At 45.6% G+C, this 20769-nt stretch overlaps 5 protein-coding genes across 5 annotated transcripts; 3 read left to right on the top strand and 2 right to left on the bottom strand.

Annotated features, from left to right (window-relative positions):
• Positions 1 to 29: 29 nt before the first annotated feature.
• K441DRAFT_652982 (uncharacterized protein) lies at positions 30 to 2595 on the bottom strand. The gene is made up of 6 exons (XM_067647447.1): positions 2308 to 2595; positions 1250 to 2249; positions 1083 to 1197; positions 909 to 1015; positions 547 to 857; positions 30 to 465 (listed from the first exon to the last, which is right to left on the bottom strand). The coding sequence occupies exons 1-6, from the start codon at positions 2369 to 2371 to the stop codon at positions 311 to 313; spliced, it is 1752 nt and encodes a 583-aa protein (XP_067508939.1). The 5' UTR covers positions 2372 to 2595; the 3' UTR covers positions 30 to 310.
• Positions 2596 to 2699: 104 nt separating this feature from the next.
• On the top strand, positions 2700 to 4628 carry K441DRAFT_692991 (uncharacterized protein). The gene is made up of 2 exons (XM_067652610.1): positions 2700 to 3873; positions 3928 to 4628. Exons 1-2 carry the CDS (start codon positions 2946 to 2948, stop codon positions 4434 to 4436), a joined length of 1437 nt encoding a protein of 478 aa, XP_067508938.1. The 5' UTR covers positions 2700 to 2945; the 3' UTR covers positions 4437 to 4628.
• A 1141-nt stretch (positions 4629 to 5769) lies between these two features.
• K441DRAFT_215656 (uncharacterized protein) lies at positions 5770 to 7427 on the top strand. Its single transcript, XM_067640561.1, has 3 exons — positions 5770 to 6220; positions 6290 to 6704; positions 6754 to 7427. The coding sequence occupies exons 1-3, from the start codon at positions 6042 to 6044 to the stop codon at positions 7339 to 7341; spliced, it is 1182 nt and encodes a 393-aa protein (XP_067508937.1). The 5' UTR covers positions 5770 to 6041; the 3' UTR covers positions 7342 to 7427.
• A 127-nt stretch (positions 7428 to 7554) lies between these two features.
• K441DRAFT_692989 (uncharacterized protein) lies at positions 7555 to 11503 on the bottom strand (the record flags this gene model as incomplete). The annotated part of the gene is made up of 2 exons (XM_067652609.1): positions 7625 to 11503; positions 7555 to 7566 (listed from the first exon to the last, which is right to left on the bottom strand). The coding sequence occupies exons 1-2, from the start codon at positions 11006 to 11008 to the stop codon at positions 7555 to 7557; spliced, it is 3396 nt and encodes a 1131-aa protein (XP_067508936.1). The 5' UTR covers positions 11009 to 11503.
• A 155-nt stretch (positions 11504 to 11658) lies between these two features.
• K441DRAFT_539553 (uncharacterized protein) lies at positions 11659 to 12731 on the top strand (the record flags this gene model as incomplete). Its single annotated transcript, XM_067642562.1, has 2 exons — positions 11659 to 12615; positions 12684 to 12731. The coding sequence occupies 2 exons, from the start codon at positions 11659 to 11661 to the stop codon at positions 12729 to 12731; spliced, it is 1005 nt and encodes a 334-aa protein (XP_067508935.1).
• Between the last annotated feature and the right edge of the window lie 8038 nt (positions 12732 to 20769).

Genomic DNA, 20769 nt, shown 5'->3' with positions numbered 1-20769 from the left:
TATAACAGATCTCATTATTTGGATCAAGATCAGGATCGTTATCGTTTTCATTAGATTCCAATTACTAGACCGGTGCTATCTATCTACAGTGAATACGCGTACGCCTAGTTTTCAAACACCGGTTATTTTGGGAGTTTCCATCTTCGCTCAAAACGCTCAAATAATGGCCAGTAGCCCTAGCTTTATCTTTTGGGTATCGAGGTGACGTCAGAAGCGTTCGCTATCTCGCAAGTGTGCCGGATTTCGGCAGACGATTCTCCACTTTCCATTTTCTACACTGGTCGTCTATTGACGAAGGCCAATGACACAGTCATAAAGTAGTATCATAGGATGCTAAAGTATGGCCACTACACTTCACCCGCACTTTCACCTCGTTCAGTATTCGGATCTGCACGTCCAAGGAGCGACGCTGGGGGGCGACAGGTGGTATGTCGTCTACGTTCAGATAGACGACCTCATTTTTGTCTTCATTTTGTAAATGTGTTAACCATAAGTTCATGAAACGATCTGTGTGGCGTGAAGAAGGGAATTGGGGCTTAAACATACTTTGATCAATTTTCGACAGCGTTGTCGGGGGATTCACCATATCCGTAGCCACGAAAACCACTCTCGCAAGCCTTGCATGGAAGAGATCTAAGCTCGAGATTCGGCATTGACCAACCAATGTCGCTTCAATGCCCTTGTCGGAGGGTATGAGATCACCCTCTCGGACGAGCCATGTAATTCGGTCTAATGTCCTGTCTTTCCTCCGCGAGATACAGATGCCGTAGTTTCGTGGGCATGCTGTGCCTTTGATGTTGAGTTTCATTCCAATGTCTACTGCTCGTAGGACGGCTCCTTTCACAACGCCACTCCAGCTATTGGGTATGTTAGATATGCTCATTATATCTTGTGAAGAACACACGCACCAGTCCGTCGCTCTAAATAGATTAATATCTGTCTTATCGGCATATCGACTCTTGATTTCGCTGAACAGGTATGGGTTCTCTGCGAAGCCACCCGCAAGAAAGACATTCTGGCACAGAAAGGTCAGATCTATGGGACTAGTCGTAGAGGTAATTGCAAAGGGATACAAGGCTTACAGTTACTTGGCCAGGGTCACTTCCATCTGGTGGATGCTGGATTTTAGCAACCTGTTGCCGGATCAACTTCACGGTTCCCGCTATACTCGGCTCAAAAAACGATTTGACTTCATCTCTATGCATTGTCAGCGTTTCCTACACAGGAAATAGGGTCGTTCGGTTCTTACGCAGTGAGACTAATTTGCCCGTTCTGTATTCCCTCTTGCTGCCCTCTGACCACCACTCTAACACCTCCAATATTTCTGGGATGCGGAATATCGACAACCAGCCTCCCATCAAACGGGTATTTGATGTTCTGGAACCGCTTCAAGAGCAAATTTCCCAGTGGCTTGAGAACAAGTGGGCCTGCAAGGGTGACATCTCGTTCCGAAATTTGATTGACGAATTTGAGCTGCAACCACTCCAAAAACGCTTGGTCGACCCGAGTTGCGCCACACTTTGCTCCCGATATTCCTCCAACGTTTGTGAGCTTTAATGGAGTGAGTTGCTCCACTTTGTACGACGCCAAATCAATAGTGCCGCCTCCGGCATCACAAAGGACAAAACAGTCTCCCGGAACAAGTGAATGGCGATCCTGCGCCAGCAACTCTAAGATTGTATTGAGGGCACACGCTTCTGGTTCCGTTGAGAAATAGATATCTCTTAGCGTCGGGTACATTCCTTTTCGAAAGGCACCGGTCACAGCGCGGTAGGTCTTGTTCATGGCCTCGTAGGACCAATCCACGGGATAGGTGACGACCATATCAACCGGAACGCGGTCCAAAGTGAATTGACCTTTGCTCTTAATGTCTTGATACCATCTTCTTGAGACTTTAGATAGATAGTCCTTGACTACCTCTTCAGCGTCCCTCGATAAGTGTCGCGGCACAGATGCGTCGTCCTGGGTATGGAGGTCCGTGACGAGATCGAGTCCTTTTGCCAAGTCTCGGAGCACTTCTAGTTCTCTCAGCGTGGTGCGCGGCTCAAGCTCCAATTTTGTCCATCGCATAACCAGGGAGTCGTCATCGATGCTGTGTCCCCATTGCTTGCATCGTTTTGAACAGATGCAGTCGGAGTATGAATATGCCGATGGAACCTTCTGCGTGTTTCCTTCAGGCCAATCTCTGAAAACTTGCACATCGGCCACGGAGGGTGTAGTTTGTCCATCTAAACTGAGGTATGCGAGTGCTGGTGGTTGAACATTAGATTGAGAAAGGATTAAGATATGCTTGGGTAGATCCATTACCTGTGTTTGTGGTGCCGTAATCGAGACCAACGACGATACGTGGTCCTTGGTTAGGAGTTGCCATTTCGTTCGTGAGATACTCGTGAAATGAGATCCAAAGATTTAGAGACTTCGCCCAAGAGCGGAGCTGGGAGTCCAGATAATATCACGTGAGTTGAAGCTTCTGGAGGGAAAGCAGGCATCAAAGACCCCGCTGCGGGAAGCTTATCGAGGGCTGAGTGCAGACCACTCAGGGTGCTTTGCGTAGCGTGTTTTGTCAACTTTCCCCTAAACAGCAAAATACCAAAATCTCCCTACAAAAAGGCCGTGCGGAAGTGGCTGCGCTAACCACCGGAATTGAGGAGATGTAGACCATTTTAGTCGACATTAGGCGAAGGCTGAACAGCCCAATACAATGCACCTGCATGAGCTGCCTCATGTAGAGCAACGTCACCTCGATTCGAAAGAAGAAAGTCCCGCATATGCCACCAGTTGCCTGAAAATACGCATGAGATACGAAATCGGCGAGCTTCCAGTGCCGGGTCCACTATTCCAAACCAGATCATCGCGGCTTCAACTGCGCTTTGGACTCCACTCTATCGACTAGGCTCTTTCATCGCTCAGTGAGTTCTTCCTCGCATCTCTGTACCATACCGAACATGGAATTGTTCAAATCGAGACCCGAAGAAAGTGCTTCGTCGGTCCGAAAAGCGTACGAAAAGCGAATCGACCACTTCCTCCGCGATGTCGATGCCCCGACCAATCTTCTGGGGCAGCGAGACAAGACCCTCGACGGTGTTTTCTCATGGGGCAAAAGGATCCTGAGTGACAAGCGCAAAGTGGAGCGTTCGCTGGACGAATATGTACAAACATATCAAAACTCCCAAGCCCAGGCCAACGACCTCAAGAAGAGACTCGAAGGCACCCAGGCTCGGTTACAAGAGAGAGAATCTCAACTGCAGCAAGCAGATTCGACTATCCAGCATATGGAAGCCGAGAAGCATAGGATACTTTCTCAACATGCCAGGGAGAAGCAGAATACGCTAGAGAAACATGAAGATTTGGTTGCGAGGATGACCATGGATCACTCAAAGACCGTCAAGACGTTGAACGATGCACACCGCGACACCGAACGGAGAACAAAGAATGATCATGACATAAGGGTAGCTGAGATGACTTCGAAGCATGAGCACGAAGTGAACCGGCTCAACGAAGACATGAAGAAGCTTGTCGCGCAGCTGCTAGTCAGCCAGAGTGACAACGAAAGATGGCCGGACGATAAACTGAAGTTCAAGTTCAATGAACTTAGGCAATTAATCGATTCAACAACGTCTCCTCGAAACAGAGAGTTCCTAGTCCCAGAAGGTCGGACACTTGGTCCTCGGCTTGATCCCACCGGTTTCATAGGACGTGTCGGAAGTGGACGATCGCATTACCTTCTCAAGACCGCTATTTGGAAGATTTTGCAAGAACAATTTTTCTCTACACCATTTGGCTTTGGCGCCTTTGGACCTGGAAAAGGGCACACAGAGGTCACGAACGTCTACCTTACCTGGAGGGGGTTGTTTGATGGCAAAAAGCGGACGCGTAAGTTTGATCATGAACAAATTGTAGTTTATATTGCCATCTAACTTCTTATAGCTTCGGAGGACGAAGCTATTGCTCTACTTCGACATGACAAAACCGCAAATACATGGCGCTCTGCAACCTTCCAGACCATCAACGAGGCATTGACTGGTAACTCTTCGCACTCTCAAAGTCTCGTCGCACAACTTAGCGCCGAGAACACGAAGCACACCATCGATCGCATCTGGGCGATGTTCCTCGAAGTGTCCAAGCTGTCCAACAGCCAAGTTCGGGGAGAGCTGCAGGACGAAGTCCGTCAAATGGCGACCTTAGCCAGCCAGATTGCCATTCAGTTCGGTGTCCACCCCGCACAGCTGCAACTCTCTTTCCCGAAATCCGGGGAACGCGTAGAGATTGGAGCAGACTTCCAAGATATCGAAGATGGGGAAGATTGCAAGGGAGCTGTCTATTCGGTGGATCTAGTAGTTGTCCCGGGACTTCAGAAGATTGGGGATGGGAAATCGGATATGACCTCGAAGAAGTGTATTGTGCCTTGCGAAATCTTCCCGGTAGATCAGTCGTAAGCTTCAAGAGAATGGAGAGCAAGAGCTGGCATTAGCACAAGTATTTGTTTCTAGCAATGCACTACCATGTCATTACTATTATCGAAAGGGGTATCGGTAACTCCTTCGTGACGTGTCAGATATGATTATGTACGAGTATCTTTGAAATAATAAGCGGCATGACCGCTTTGCAAACTTCCACCTTCTACTTTTAGCTTTGCAATCGACTAGTATTATACGAAGTCCAAGCAAGGAAACGAAGAGTCTGAGACTGGCTTCCTGGAACCAATGAGGGTAAAGAAAGGCTGCGCGCCACCGGATATTTAGTTCGGGGGGAGGGGCGTCGGGGTTTATCCCTTCACCCGCCAGCGTCCCCGGAGCAGGTGGTCCGTGCGAGAACGTCAAACTTCGCAGTGGTTAAATTCTATGGCTCTGATTGGCTGGATCTTATCGATAACATAGTGACGAAATCTGGCGGGTGAAGGGATAAAACCTCAACGTTGACATAACTGAGCCGTAATTTGTCTTTGTACATGCATGCAACAACGGAAAAAGAGTCACCTCCCGCTCTTCCACCTGCATCTAAGAGGGCGTCCAATCGAGCATTTCTGATGCCATCACCGTGCAGCCTGCCGACACCCCGAGCAGTGCTGGCACCGATAAAATCTTATCCAATACGAACCGATAAAATATCGGTATTGCCGATATTGCCGATATTCCGATAATATTGCAATATTTCTTAATATATTAAAATTTTGTGCTATACCTAAAGGTTATCTTCTATCTATATAATATTATATAATATATCTTCTAAAATTTAAGAAATTAAGGATTTTAGTTAAATTANCNCNNATTTTTAATGCTGTTAGTNGAGGAGGGGGTAGGCGTNNNGAGGANNGAGCTAGCNGTCTTCTCCCNATAGGGTGCCNATAAGGTTGCTNAGGTTTTAGGCGGTATTTAGCGGGTCTAGGGGCATAGACCGCCTAAAATCTCGTTACTTAGGCGACAGAGCCCCCAAAACTTTAGCGACCTTATGGGGGGTAGCCACTAGTCCCAAAAGGAACCAATATTGGCAATATCATATTGCCGATATATTTCCGATAACCGATATTTTATCGGTTCGTATTGGTTCGTATCGGTGCCAGCACTGACCCCGAGGAAGAGGGGTAAAGTAGAAAGCTGAGGCCCTTGGGCCATTCCTAAGGCTTAACACTGAAACAGGGCGACTGCTGCAAGGCTGAAGCGCGAAAAATATAATTGGGTGAAATGATGGGGCCAGACCCTCGCTTAAACGAATGGCGCATCTTGCCAGGTCATAGGCACAGCCTCCACCACAGTCCGGAACTTCCCTCAGTGATAATGCGGGCGAGTTCTGGCAGGTTTAATACCAGGAGGCAGAAATGGGAAAGCTCTGTATTTCAAATAACCTGGAGACTGAACGGAGTTTTTGCTGAGGGCCCAGCCGGAAGACAAGGCTGAGATTGAAGACTGCACTGGATCGTAGAGTTCGACTTTGCAACGATCCTCTATGGTCAAATCCACATCCATACCTACGAGTGATATCCTAGTAGTTCATCCAAATCCACAAAATTCACTTTCGTAGAAAGCGCTCGCGCGAGGGGCAATATGAATGGACTATGGCACGAATCGACGCGGACCATCGCCCTCGGTGGTCTAGGTTTAGTCGTTTTCGACGCAATAATCGCTGGTCTCGTGACTATTACGACTTGCATCACGGTAGTGAGAAGGCCTAAACTTTGGCCGCAAGCGTTAATGCTCTATGTGGGTATGGTGTTTCTCTCCGTGTAAGTTCAATTCTTTGGCCTTTCTTTATATCTGCAATAGGACTCTTGCTCATTGGGTGATGACAAAAGATTCTTTATACTTCATTGGGTTGACATCTTGATACGATACTGCCGCACGCCCGTTCTATACAACTACATCATCTTCCCGGCTATCCTCCACATCTTCCGCGTCTTCTCCGATATTTATGTCGTCTGGGGCATTCGCAGAGTCATGAGACGCTACCACAGCTTACGGCGAGAAGATACAGCTTCCGCTGCCGTGTTTGCGCTGCTTGTATTACTTGGCGTGTACCAACTATGCTTGCTGTTTGCACTGGATTTTACATGGCTTGGCTTCGCAGATCCTGGTGTTATCAATGAAATCTCAAAAGATCGAAGTGCGTTTGAAGTTGCGTTTTCTGCAGTTATGTTCATTGTGGTTATTCATTTGGCGATACTGGATGAGTACAAGAAACGATTCATCTCGCATACTAATCATTATAAGGTTTGTCGAGGTACTACTAGGATGTCGTATTAAAACTAACGTGATACAGATACAATTGGCCGAGGCTATGGATACCGCCCTTATCTTTCTACTGATCCGGTCATTCTGCGAAATCGTCATCGTAGGCCAGCTTAACCGATCGCCTGGCCATCTAACGGCTATTCTGCGTGCTCGGGACGTGGTATATGGGCTCTTTAGTCTGCCATTGATGATCTGTATCGCTTGTGCACTGCCTGAGAACGCTCCTGAATCTCATGACCCACTTGTCGCACTGGAGGAAGACGAGATCGACCGCTTAACAAACTCAATCCTCCAGCGTCTTAACGAGATTACGGAAAATGGAAGGAAGACAGCACCATCCATGGACTCATTTTTAAAGGCTTTCGAGAAATATCCAAAGGGCATAAATTACCCGGCTCAAATGATTGAACTCGTGAAATTAGATGAGGTTCGAAGACTGATGTACAAGTACAGGAAGTGGACGCCAATTTACAAATGGGAAGGACCAAGGCCAGAATCTGAGACTGAGACACCCCCAGAATCAATCGGACGCATGACGGGGCGCACAATAAGACGCGTGGATGCCGAGGACGGGACTCGGGAGCTCTACTATCTCCCAGTTGCGGCGGTAGCGTAGATATTTAGCAGGTTTGAAAGAAACATGGCTAGAATTCCCCAAGCCAAGACATGACTGAGATTACGCATGCGATTCTGCCTAAATATATGTATCGCCTCTGGAGACCAAGACTAAGAGTTGAAAAACTTCTAGCGAATCATGTAAGGAAAGAGCAATGCAAATGAAGGAGCCTTTAAGTAAGCAGACCAGACCGCAGTTTCGCAAACGCCACACTCATCGCCGGCTCTACATGCGCTCTCACAGGGGTCCGATATCCCGGCGGCAGCAAAAACACATATCTCACCAACAATCTGGTATCATCTGTTATTACATGCACACCAGACGCCGTGTATCCCTTCAACTCGCATCCTAACATGACCTGCATATTACTGAGCGCACTATTCCTCCAGCTCTGCCCCGTGGTGCCCGAAAATGACCACGATGTATACTGCTCATCGGCACAGTATACCCCTGGTCCGGACGCCGCGCCGTTCATTTGATATTCCGTGCCACTCATGTTTCTGAGACCGTCTGTCAATATGGAGAAAAGACGTGAGCAATGTGTTCCGTGGAAGACAACACCAGTCCCGGTACCATAGGCTGTTGCCGAGTTAAACAGGTGCTCTCTTTCATGGTGAGAGTTTGGGAGTAGGAATTGCTGTGTATGCGGCATGCTTGGGATCCGGAAACCGTCGGGGGCGGAGAGCATGAAGCCTCTGAACCTTAGGCAGATCCAGGAGAGGAGTTTCTCGCGGTCGTTGCCCCAAGTATCACTGCCTCTAATGGCGGCTTGAAGATCCGTAGCAGACTGTAGTGTGGCCAAAGGTGGGAAGGAATCTATAACAGCTCTAATATTAGCTTTTGGAACCGGACAACCAGGAAGGAGCTTGAGGTTCGCATCTATGGCGGCATGGTAGACGCTGGTAAGGAGAAGGTCGATTGACGATGGGTCAACAAGGAGTTGATAGAGCCTAATCTCGAGCGGAACTTTCCGAAGAGCATTGGTGCAATTGACCGAGCAAGTTGATGCCTTCCACAGCTTGACCGACATGNCACCACCGCAAGACAGGCATGTCGACGGGGAATCGTTTATAAGCTTTTCAGTGGCGGAGTGAATTGCTTTTACTGACGGACGGTCTTGGCTCAACAGGGAGCCCAGATTGTTGACCAGATAGCGTTTGAAGAGGCCGTGTCCTGCTGTAGATCCTTGATCGCTAGGATAGAAATTTACGTCGAGCTGTCGCGGCTTTTGCAATTTTATAACGGCTTTTCTGGGTTTAAGATTAAGCCGAAGCAGAAGAACGCGCGCTGTCGCAGGGATGCCTCTAGCTTGTCGTTGAAGGTTATCAAGGCCTGTGAGTAGGAAAGATATCTCGTACTCTGCATCACCGACTAGTTCAACGGAATCGAGAAGCTCATCGGGGACTGCAGAGTCAGCGGCTCTACCTCTGCTAGTGTCTTCTATCTCAAGTTTCTCAAGAAGAGAAGATAATTGCGTGCGGTTTTGATACTGCATTCGAAATCGGAGGCTCTCTAGTTCCCTTGCGCGCTCTATGAGTGCCTCATACTCGGTCTGGAATTGGTTACAGACAACCTGAAACTCGGAAGAGCGAAATCGGCTCGTCGGAGAAAGGTTCTTCAATTTTCGTATTGCCTCTAGGCCGGCCTTGTCTTCGGGTTGCAATTGTGGCCTGTGAATCCACACTGCAAGTAGCAGAGTGACCGGCACAATGGACCACGCATTACCTTTACCACCTTCTTTCCTTAATAGTACACGTTCACATATTTCTTTTCCTTTCGGAGAAGTGCGCTTCAACGCGAAAATGCAATTGGTCATGCGTTCAAGGTTGCTGCCATCTGGTTCAAGGTCCACGAATAGGTGCGCCAAAAGATTTCGGTGGCTCGTCATGGTCTGTGCCTCATGTACGGTGAGTAAGAAGCTCAGCACTCGGTCTTGTGATTCTGGAAAGAATATCCAGGTAAACTGTCGCGGTCGCCCATCTATTTCGAGAAGATGACGGATGGCGGCCGTATATGGCTGGAGAGTATCCCACCAGTCTAATCGATCTCTGGTCAAACCATCGCCGGACTGCGAAAGATCATTGCGTATTGGGCCGAACAGGTTGGCGAGACTTCTGATGGTCGTTAACCAGAGATCTAAAGACATCGAGGCTGCCATTTTAGGAAGGTAAGAACGGTCTTGCTTTCTCACCAGATAGTCCAGGAGCATGAGCCAGCAATTATCTTGCAATTGATTGAGCTGACGCCTATGTGCTAGTTGATTCGAAAATCTCAGGCAGGACTCCTCATTGTCCATGGAAACTATGCATTTGATTTCGCCGATGAACTCGTCATCCTCTTCCAGCATTGCAAGAAGGCAAGCTGTGTAGAGCGAGTAGTCGAGATTTTGGAACTTGGATAATGCTCGAGCAAAGTCAGCACGGACTGTGTCAGGTGGATGTTTCCAAAACTCGACTTCTTCCCGGATCGCGGCTACAGCTATTGTTCTAGTGCCGGCTCCGGTTGTGCTACCTAGAGATGATGCAAGGTACGATCTGAGACGAGTTTCAGCTGCATCTGAGGAACCTGAGAGATCCTGGAGTTGCTCGAAAATAGCTTCCAGGGCCCCTTGAGATGGAAAACGCTGAACTTGGGAGAGAAAGCTAGGTGGAATGTCTTGATGCATCCACGTAGCTTGCTGAACGGCGTGCCCGAGTTCGTAAATGAGCATTCCGATATACTCCGGTATACCAGTCTCAAGTTGTGAGGAGAACATTGCCTGAGCTGCTGGCAAGACCTCGAGAAGACGATCAACCATGTACTGCGTGGAATTGTGATCATTCCGCGGCGCCCTAGGCGAAGATAGTACCGAAATAGCCTTGACTAATGCATCCATTTGTTCACTGAGACTAGCCTGGCAGTCGAGAGCGTTGAGCACTGCAAGCCAGGTATTGCAGCAGGAGGCATCACCCGTTCTCACAAGGCTATCAATCATTGATATGGCGCTTGTGATCTGCTTCGGGTTTTGGGCAGAACGTAGTTGGCTGTTGAGACGGTTCGAGACTCCGGACTGCGCAAGTATGCCCTGAATAACGCTTAGACGTAATAATGTAGCTGCTGCCGCCATTCCTGGGCCCTCTAATAGCTGTCTGAAGTCTTCGTAGTCGCGACCTCGGCCGGAATTGAGTTGTAGTAGACATTCCACCGATTGTAGCTCTATGTGGGATACTACGCTGGGGTGAATTCTCGCCGCGAGAGTAATACATCGCAAGTATCTTCCAGGTTCGAAATTTACCAGTGAAAGAACGTGACGGGTGGCCGCTGGAAGTGAAATTGCATGTAGACACGCAATTACTGCCACATCCCAGGTGTGGAACCCCAACACAGCATGTTCAGAAATGAGACTGCTCAAAATACCATCCCATGACAGAGGTTGGGTCTGGCTCCTCTGGAAACCCGATAAGTAGAACGTCGTCGCTTGCTGTAGAGACTGGATGTGTATAGGAGTGACCAGAGGGAATCCAGAGGTAAGGAAGCTCAAAACGTCCGAAGCCACTCTGATTTCATTATGCCACCACCTGCGGTTTTCTTCATCCGGGCTATGTACAGGTGCCTGGATCTGAACTGGTGCCGGCACCGGTACGGTATCCTTTGGTCTTGGACCCTTTAACGACGGCTTCCATCGCATTTCTCACAGCTTGAATAGATCATGGGGCTACTTCGAAATGTAGGGTGGTAAGAAGAGAGGCTGGAATCATCGACATGGAACAAGAGCTTAACGCACGTGAGAAGGGCCCTAGTCAACCCTCGAGAAGCCGGTGGGCGTTTTGAATATCGTAATAATGGCATTCCGAAATGCAATAGCAGTCTATATGCACGCGAAGCACGCTGCAGAAGACGAGGCAGAATTGATGTGATGCCGAAAGCCTAGCCGAACGTGGTGCCTTAGTGAGGCATCCATGCATGCGGGTTCTGCAACATGACGAGTCAAGAGACTGAGTTGGCCGTGCACGATAAGTATTTTATATCGACTCTACCTAGTCTGACGCCCAGATTCGGCCTTGCAGACGAGGCAATCAACCAGGCAGCAGTCATTGCGGGATGTCTCTGGATGACGTTCACGGGAGGTTTTAGAGTCTCGAGATTGGGTACGATATCTAGTAAGGTGAACAAGAGTGTTGAGTTTGTTGAAGTACATGAAGAAGAGGCGGATGATAATTTGAGACGGCCTGAGGGAACTCCCCGCATCACGTGACTCTCTAACCTCATCGTCCAATCCTCATCAGTTCAATACCGCTACGTTACCGGGACCATAACTTCTACGTCTTTTTCTTCGGTATGGAGCGTGTGGATTGGCCTACGGCGGAGAAGTCTCTCCAGGAAGGTTACAAATCGTTAAGGCGCGAAGCTGAACTCCTCCAAGAAGAACTGCAGGCCGTCAAAGCACTTGGCAGAATACCCACAGACGACGATGAAATGCTCTCCAAACTTCAAGCCATCAGTAATGGTAAAGTCGCCTCCGCAGTTTCCATGTCACAACCACTTGCCGTCAGAGCAGTAGCACGAGAGATACTAGCAGCCCCCGAAAAAGCCCAAGAGATGATCATCACCGACTTCGAAGACTTCTTCCGATGGGGCACATCTCAGAACCCGCCATTAGAGATTGAAGCCATACGTCAGAGATTGGTCGCGCGAAACACGCTTCTCGAGGCAGTGCTCCCGGATTCCATGCAGCAGTCGTCCGCTGCGGCATTGGCACACGTCGAGAGGGAATACCTGCGCAGAAAGTACGTCAACTCGGAGACTTTGCTTATGGACCCAATTGAAGACATCCCACAGGAGAAGTTCTTCGTGAGCGAAGACAGCTACGCCTGGGATATGGACGAGCTCGCTCAGGCGATCGAAGCGCAGGACGGAGTCATGCGGAATCCGCTCAGCAAAGTAATGTTTTCCGAGGCTGATATTCGGAGGATACTTGCGCACCCGGTCGGACGCCGGTTAAAACCTCTTCGGCTTGCTCAAGATCAGCTAAAGAATGGGATACGGCCTGCAACAATTGAACGCATCGAAAAGCTGGGGCATATCATGCTTGCGGATAACAGTATGGATGCAGCGCCTAGTCACATTGCAATGGATGAGTTTATGGCTCATATCCTGACTCTTCCTAAATCCGAGCAGAAGGCGATCAGCTCGCTGAAGATTCCAGGTGTTGATGGGAATACTAGACAGCCTTTCGATTATACGATTGGGGAATCTGTGAGAGACGCCAAAGACAACACTACTTGCTTTCATAAGGTATTTGGAGGACACTTCTTTGTAATTATTCAAAAGAAAAAGTCATTCTAACAGTAACCCGATCTTAGGTTGGAGATTTCCTGTCCCAAGCAGCCGCTTATCTTCGATTACAATAGCTTCCATGTGGACAATTAAGGCTCCTTGAGATCGAGAAGCTACAAGTTTCCCTTTGACCTGCCTAAACCAACAAACCGCCTCTACGTAAAAGCAAAAAACCTCCAACCGGATCGAAGCCAGATCCCTTCGACTTACCATCAGAATTCTCAGTCCATCGAGGCAACACTAGAGATATGGTGGTACAGCCAAGGGCACCTCAGCACGCTCTAATATCAGCACTCCGATTTACGATTGCGTCAGGAGGAGATCTCTATGAGTCCACACTTACTAAACAGCAGCCTGCTCCTTCGCAGCATACCGTTTCGCCTTCAGCTCCGCCCAGATATCCGTCATGTCCACCGCGAGATGAGGAGGGTCCATTCGCGGCTTTTTAGTGTAGCGTTGAAGGAACTCGAATTCGATCCATCAGATACCCATATCGAAGCCAGCTCTTTTTTCCAGTATTTGATGATTTGTTCATGAATGAAGACTTTGGTCTCGTCTTCGGGTTTCTCTGGTACCTTGAAGTTTTCGAAATCTAAGAAATCCCAAATTTTGCGTGCGCCCATGTGGCTGAGGACATTCAGGAAAATCAGCATCTTATGGGCCGCCTGGCAGACGCACCCGTTCTATTGAACATAGAGATCAACCACCTCGAAAAGCGCATGCTTATTGGTGAAGTTGCGATGAAGAAGTTCAAGGCTCTAACATTCAATGGTGACAGTATTTTTGCTGGTCCCGAGATCCCTTGGCAGCGCAAGATAATAGTGAGATTCATCAACCAGGTGATTGAGAGTAGTAAGAAAGGAGATGTGAAGAAAGCAAAGCTAGAAGCATCCAGCAGGATCAAGAAGTCGGCATACCAACGTCCATTGCAAGGCCACAAACGCGGAGCTTCCACTGCGAATGCGCGGAGGAGCACGAGGATTGCAAAGAAGTCGAAGCAGCAGTGAGTGTACAAAAAGGGTTCCTTTAGGTAGAGTGTGCTCTTATATGTCTCTCAATGGTAATTATAATCATATTTCGGAATTCTTGAGTCATTTGTGACATATCGTCAGCGATGGCATTTGCAAAACTCTAAGAGATATAAATCTCCAATCCGATATTAAACGTAAAGCTGATATCCACCGCAGCGCAATAGCCTTCGAAAAGAACCAATCCACCATGTACCTTTGCTAATGTCACGCGACTTCATGATTGATAGGGAGCATATCACGATTTCATGTCTACACCTCACCTCCACGTCTACCTTCGACTTCAACAACCTCCGACTCACACCACTCCTCCACGACTGAACACAGCATACTGATCCCAGCATTCCTCATCGCGAAACTGCTATAGCTGTACGTTTCGAGGAGGAGCGATCTCCGCCAGGTGATACGACCCAGTCATCTCAACCGCCTCCTCAGGTCTCGTCATCACGTTACCAGATCTAGTCGAAGCCAGCACTCTGCAAGTTCTTGCTTACCAAGTTCCGCCCTTGGACGCATACCCGAACCAGTACTATCGCACAACACAAAGTTCCAGCGTCGCATTTGCACACTTCGGGTCTCATCGTCGCGTTAGCATCCTCAGAAATCTCGAGCTAACATCACTTCGGATCTGAAATTCAACTCCTGCATCTTCTCTTACACCAAATACATTCACGGCCGACGGCGTAGGCATAAACATTCGTTGGTTGGGCACGATAGCTTTGCCTTCATTCACGGCCCGCGGGAATCACTCTGCGAGTCAGAACTTTCACAGCTTAAAGTCAGCTTCACCTTTTTAAAAGCCGCGATCCGAACGTGCCTTAGCTGTTCACAATAGCACCCATACTCAACTCCAGCCCACTCTTCGAAAGAAGCAAAATGCCCACTTCAAAAGACGCGCATCATTTCGAAACTACAGAACAAGTATCCGCGGGAATGGACTCCATTTTTCGACCACTCTTGGTAGTTCGGGGGCATATTGATTAAGATTTTCATATTGACACTAATCAATATATATTGATAACAACACTAGCTCGACTTGTCCTGTGGCGACATTCCATACCCGCACTGTGGTGTCGCTAGATCCCGACGCCAGCTTGCTGCCATCGGGTGAGAAGACCATGCTCCAGACCGAATCCAGATGGCCCTCGAGCGTCTGCTTACTTGTCCTGCGGCGACATTCCATACCCACACTGGAGTGTCGCTAGGTCCCGACGCCAGCCCAGGTTCGGCCACACAGATCCTCTGGACAAGCCTCGCATAGATCGGGTCGTAGATGGCTTGAAGAACTGCTGCCTTGCACACGGATCCACGGACCATTCGGACCCTTCCAACAGAGAACCCGGGAACCGGATTGATGGTCGTCATTACTGCTAAGATATTCAAATAACTAACGTATCTTAATGTTTATTTGCGGACCTACGTCTGTCAGATAATCTGTATTCTCTATGAGGCGTGGGACACGTGCGCTGTAAAATCTTTTCTTCTTAGCTCAAAGCCCCAAGGGCCCTGACACGGACATCGGGAGACACATAGATCGAGGATCGATCAACCTACCCTTCATCAATAGCTTTACGTGCTTTATCTGACAACGTCCGTCATTTCACTATCCATCATCCCATGAATATAGCACTCGCCGACAAGCCTATATGCGGGTAGATTTTCTGTCTCTTCTTCGTTGACTTGACACCGCAGTCAGCTTCGCGTTTGTCCCTCTCAACTGAGCGGAGAAGAAAAGGCATGTCGGCTACAAGGATTATGCATAAAATATCCCCTTCCTTTGTCGCCGGAGGTACCAAGCCCATGTATCCTTTGTTTGTAAGACGGAACCTGCGATTCGATATGGCGTAGCCAGAGAGTTGACGAAACACGGGGACACTCCCGAGCTTATTTTTCCAAGAGTCATCGAACGTGACACCGGCCATGTCGAAGATTGTAACCGACTACCGGTACTATGCCAAAACGCATGTGTATCACCTGCGTATCGACTGCGTATCGCTTACGTATCACACTGTTTTAGTTACGTAGTAGTCTCCCCTTTCATCTTATTATCTGTACCTTCCTCGTGTATATAGAGAGGCTCTAGAGCTACATTTTACAATTAAGTTGCTCGTTTAATTCCCAAACTGCAAAAGCTTACAGTTATGAGCCCGGATTGCACTACCTGCTAAGCAATTAATCTACTACCTTATTTAAGAAGTCACTACTTCTATCACCTTTGCAAGTGTCTCGAGCTTTTTCATCTATTAAACGAACGGACGATTGACCCCAGTTGACGTACGTACCCGACCGACGAACGAACTGACGAATTAAATTAAAAGTTCGGAATGTTAAAATAAGGTTTTGCTAAGACGCTAATTGGACCCTGCCTAACCTGTCAAAATCCTAAAAATGATAACTACAGTAAACCCCCCTTATAACGATATGGGTTTTGCAGCTAGGCGTATCGTTATAAAAGGGGTATCGTTATATTCAATACTTATATATAAAATGCACCCAAAATTAAAATTAGGTAATGATATTATATCTACACCCGCGAAGCCGTAATTGATTAATCAGCTACACCAAAATACATCGCGATCAACTGCTGCTTGGTGTTTTAAGATCGTCGCCCTTGGATTCGACGCTCGTGCCTTGATAGAGCCGTAATTACGTCTCTCTCGGAGTCGCTTTGCTGCTCCTCATAAAGTCGAAGCTTTTGTAAGGCTGCAAGCGCCTTATCAAGCTTAATTTAAGGTTAATCAATAACTTCCTCATCTATTTCCATATCGCGATCGGGCCCTGCGTAGAGCTCTGCTATACTCTCAATAAGATTCTCTAGTAAATCCTCTACTTCCTCACCTGGCAGCTCAATAAAATTCCAAATATCCATCACAGCGCGAATCCTTCCTACTGTATATAGCTGCTCTACCAGTTACTGTATCTCATTAACCACAGGAGGATCTATATAATCTTAAGGGCAAGGCCGCGGGCTAATACGAGAGCCGAATAACGTAGATTTAATAAAGCAGTTCTCAATCGTCTGCGGCGTAACTTCCCCCTAAGCTGCGATTGACCATCGAATGGCCCATAGGACATGCATCTGTTTAATAGGATCCTTATCCTAAAGCGAGTGCTCTACCATAAATCGCAGCTAGGATCGCCTATAGAATAGCTTGAAGTTTGCAATTATCCCTTAATCAAGCAGCTGGTATACTAAGGTACAATTAGGAGGGAGGAACTCAACGCATGTATTCTTAAGAGAGTCATTCTTAATAAGTGTTCAAACGGCTGCTTTATAAGCGCTGAAGCCGTTAATTAAGAGGAGAGTTTTTCTGCCCTATATCCTTTTATTAAACCAGGTAAGCCAATCGAGCATAATCACCGTTGTTATCCACGCCTTCTTATTGTGCCTCCATATAATATTTAATAAGGCTATATTAATGCGATTAGATGCGAAGTAGCGAGGTCGTTATAATAAGCTAATTGTGAGGAGAGGAAGCTTATCTAAACCATCTGCATTAGAGCAATGTGCCAATGGCCAAGAGAGATTCTTGCCTTTTCCTTTTTCGTTCCTAATTAAGCCTCAGTAGCCAATATAGTATCTAGTATAGCCTTCCAAAATAGCCCTGTTTTATCCATATTGTAAATATCCTTTAGTAGATAAGAAGCAACGATCTCTTAAAGCTCTATCATGCGATCTTCTGCTCCTTCTATATTAACTAAGGCAGCCTTACCGTGCTGCTTTCTCTTGCGAATACCATTGCAATCTTTAAAGCCTTCCATCCATCCTTATAACTACTTTGGCTTAACCATTTCCGCAAATATAGGTATTCGATGCCATAACTAAGTGGCGGCAGCACGTATAAGATCGCCAGTAATAGGAATGCGAGAGTTCTATAGGCGTTGGTGCCACTCAAAGAGAGCCTCCTCTAAAAGAGGATGTTTGGCAGCTCTCCTTCGCTCCCATATACCTCTCTTATATAGCAATTTAACTCTATTAAGGTGTTAAAATTTATTACTTAGTATTTCTAATATTAAGGATTAATTAATCTTGCGACGGAGGAAGTTGCTTACCTAGGTAGTAAGCTCTCTTTGTAGTAGGCCGGGGTATTTTTAGTAGTAGGCACGTATTTTTTAACGCTCATAATTAGAGAAGCCATAACGGCGTTGCGCTTTAGAATTTTTATGTCTTCCTATAATAAATATAGTAGAATTAAGTGTAAAGAGTAAGGTCTGGGTATAATTTTAATAAATTTTAATCGTTATGTAATGTATTTAATGGCTGAACTTATGGTAAGTAAAGGCCAAATCTAACGAATTAAAAACTGCTTATAGCGATATTAGTGGTAGGTGCTTAACGATATCGTCAAAAGTCAGATTATCGTAATATTACACCAAAAAAGGCTTAATTAAGGGGGGTAAATCGTAATATAGATATATATCGTTATATACCCTATATTGTAATAAGGGGGGTTTACTGTACTAACGAATTAAAAGTTAACCTTATCCTTAACTAGCCATCGGATTGGACTTAATGGTTCTTTATTATCTAAGACATAGCTATAACTAACGAGGTATAGTAATATATTGACCTATCTATAAAAGACGAGCTTCTAAAGCTAGAACTACCGCATCGACCTCTACTAGCGGACGTACTTCCTAATGCTATATTGATAGCTAAGCTAGACCCAAACCGACTTATTGCCTATAATTGGCTCTACGCTGAGTATAAGGGCGGTCTACGCGTATACCAGAAGTAAAAATAGGCTATAAACGATATCAGCAACTATATCGTTCGCACTACATTAGTAGCCTACCTTTTACTTATTAACGGCCTTAATATAGTATACAAACGGCTATAAGCACTTAAGAAAGCTCTAGCTCCTACTATATTAGGTTAAAAGCATAACGCCCTAATTCAGTATATGGCTTTAAAAGCCTATAATAAAAAGCAGAACATTAAAAAATAGCTAAATAGCTAGCGGAACGTCTACAAGCTTATAGAGCAATTAAAGCTACCAGATGTGTAGGGATTTAGGCCATACTATGACTTCATTTAAGTAATTAAGCCCATCTCTTCTAGCTTCGTAGGAGCTCTAAAAGTAGACCTTATTTATAAAAAACGTAAGGACGAAGCCACACCATCTATTATTGATCTCATTAAGGAATTTAAGGAGCACCACCGTATGCAGCAAGTGGTATCCTCTACTACCACTGCTAATAGCTATGCTTTTGCAACCCTAGGCAATTCAAATTCTAATTTAGATTTTAACGGCAATTTTAATTCCAATTCTAAGTGGAATAAGATATGCGTATAGGGCCTTAAGCATTAATTTAGTAACTGCTTCTATATTATTAAACGGAAGCGCCCTTAAGGATAGGAGCCAAACCTAGATATCTAAAAGGAAGTAGATAAAAAGATCTTATCTACACCTTAGATTAAACGCATTATTAACCTTATCTTAAAAAGAGAATAGGAAGTAAAGAAGAATACAAAATCTATAATTGATTTTAATTCTAAAACCCTACCTTCTAAAACCCCGACTAGCTATACTGCCGTATTTAGTACTAGTTAAACTCTATTTAAACTCCAGAACACCTAGATACTTAACCCTGGTGTAGATACCCACGTCTATAATAACTAAGAAGACTTTACCTTCTCCTACCTAGCTATAGAAGACGACTACTTAATTACTAGCGGAAATTTTAAAAAGATTTAAGCTTACGGAATAGTAACTATTACTATTAATACACCTACTGGGAACTTAAAAATGAAGCTATCCTATATAGCACTAGTACCTACTATATTTATAAATATCGTAGCGCTTTTAAGAGCCACTAATAACAATATTTATTTTGACTTAGGATAAAACCTACTATACTATCTAGTAACTGGCAAAACAGTATGCTATGCGAAACGACTAGGGGGCTACTGGACACTAATACATAAACAGCCTACCCTAATTTAATAACTTAATCGACCTTTTTAATAAGAAGACACTAACTAAGCAGAATAGCCCGTAAACTAGTTAGAGCTACAGCTACCAAATAGTATAAAATACTTAGCTATATAGGACCTAACGCTATTAAGTAGCTTCCTAAGCACGTTAATGGCGTAGAGCTTAAAGAGCTAATTAATAAATAAGCACCGCTTAAAATCGAATGTGAAGTTTGCTCTTTAGTAAAGTATACATAGCAGATCTCTTAAAGACAAGAATATAAATTCTTAGCCACTCAACCATTCGAGCGGCTAGCCTTTAATATTATTACCCTAGGAGAACTAGGATATAACGGCGACAAATACGTAATACACTTCTATTACACGTATTCTAAATTTAATTTTGTATATACTGCTAAGAATAAGGATAAAGCTACTATCCTACCTAATATCCGAGAGACTTATTAATTAATTAAAATACAATTCCACTAAGACGTTATCTTCTTCTAGAGTAATAATGAATGAGCTTTTAGATAGATAGGAGATACCCTATAGACGTGGTGTGCAGATAAAGGTATTACCTTTAAATGCCGAGCACTATATACTAAGGAACAAAATAGCGGAGCAAAACGATCTGGACAAACCCTTATGGAACGATTAAGAGCTATATAGCTAGAGGCATCCTTACCCCTATCTCTAGGACTAGAAGCTTTCCTTACTACTAGTTATACACTCAATTAAACGCCGAATAAGCAACTAGGGTAAAAAACTCCGTACAAAATTGCCTACGGTAAGACGCCATTACTTACCTATATATACGTATATAGTTGTAAGACCTATACGCTAGATAAATAAGTTAAAAAGGGAGATAAGCTAGGTCCCTATGCATCAATTAGACACCTAGTTGGCTACGATTTAACTAATATCTACCGAATTTGGATTCTAAGTCTCTACAAAGTTATTTAAACTAAAGATGTTATATTTAATAAGACCTCATTCTATAACCCCAAGGGTTAAAACATCGACTACCTGCTAAGAAAAGCATTAGAGGATACCCTTTAGATAATTAGTCTACTAAAACCTCTTAAAGATAAATCTAAGGATAAATCTATCCTATATAGACCTACCTTAAATATAGATTAAACGACTATACCTAAATTAAACGAT

The sequence above is a fragment of the Cenococcum geophilum genome (assembly GCF_001692895.1).
Source record: "Cenococcum geophilum 1.58 unplaced genomic scaffold K441scaffold_4, whole genome shotgun sequence".
NCBI classification, from domain to species: domain Eukaryota; kingdom Fungi; phylum Ascomycota; class Dothideomycetes; order Gloniales; family Gloniaceae; genus Cenococcum; species Cenococcum geophilum.
This window is presented reverse-complemented; position numbering and strand designations above follow the sequence as displayed.

What these genes read in the sequence shown, in the direction of transcription:
- K441DRAFT_652982 (XM_067647447.1), bottom strand. Translation starts at nt 2,371, where the DNA reads ATGGCAACTCCTAACCAAGGACCACGTATCGTCGTTGGTCTCGATTAC. An exon ending in GTGACCCTGGCCAAGTAACT is followed by an intron (nt 1,016 to 1,082) that starts GTAAGCCTTGTA and finishes TTTCTGTGCCAG; the next exon opens with AATGTCTTTCTTGCGGGTGG. An exon ending in CTATTTAGAGCGACGGACTG is followed by an intron (nt 858 to 908) that starts GTGCGTGTGTTC and finishes CATACCCAATAG; the next exon opens with CTGGAGTGGCGTTGTGAAAG.
- K441DRAFT_692991 (XM_067652610.1), top strand. Translation starts at nt 2,946, where the DNA reads ATGGAATTGTTCAAATCGAGACCCGAAGAAAGTGCTTCGTCGGTCCGA. An exon ending in TGATGGCAAAAAGCGGACGC is followed by an intron (nt 3,874 to 3,927) that starts GTAAGTTTGATC and finishes AACTTCTTATAG; the next exon opens with CTTCGGAGGACGAAGCTATT.
- K441DRAFT_215656 (XM_067640561.1), top strand. Translation starts at nt 6,042, where the DNA reads ATGAATGGACTATGGCACGAATCGACGCGGACCATCGCCCTCGGTGGT. An exon ending in GGTATGGTGTTTCTCTCCGT is followed by an intron (nt 6,221 to 6,289) that starts GTAAGTTCAATT and finishes TGATGACAAAAG; the next exon opens with ATTCTTTATACTTCATTGGG. An exon ending in CGCATACTAATCATTATAAG is followed by an intron (nt 6,705 to 6,753) that starts GTTTGTCGAGGT and finishes AACGTGATACAG; the next exon opens with ATACAATTGGCCGAGGCTAT.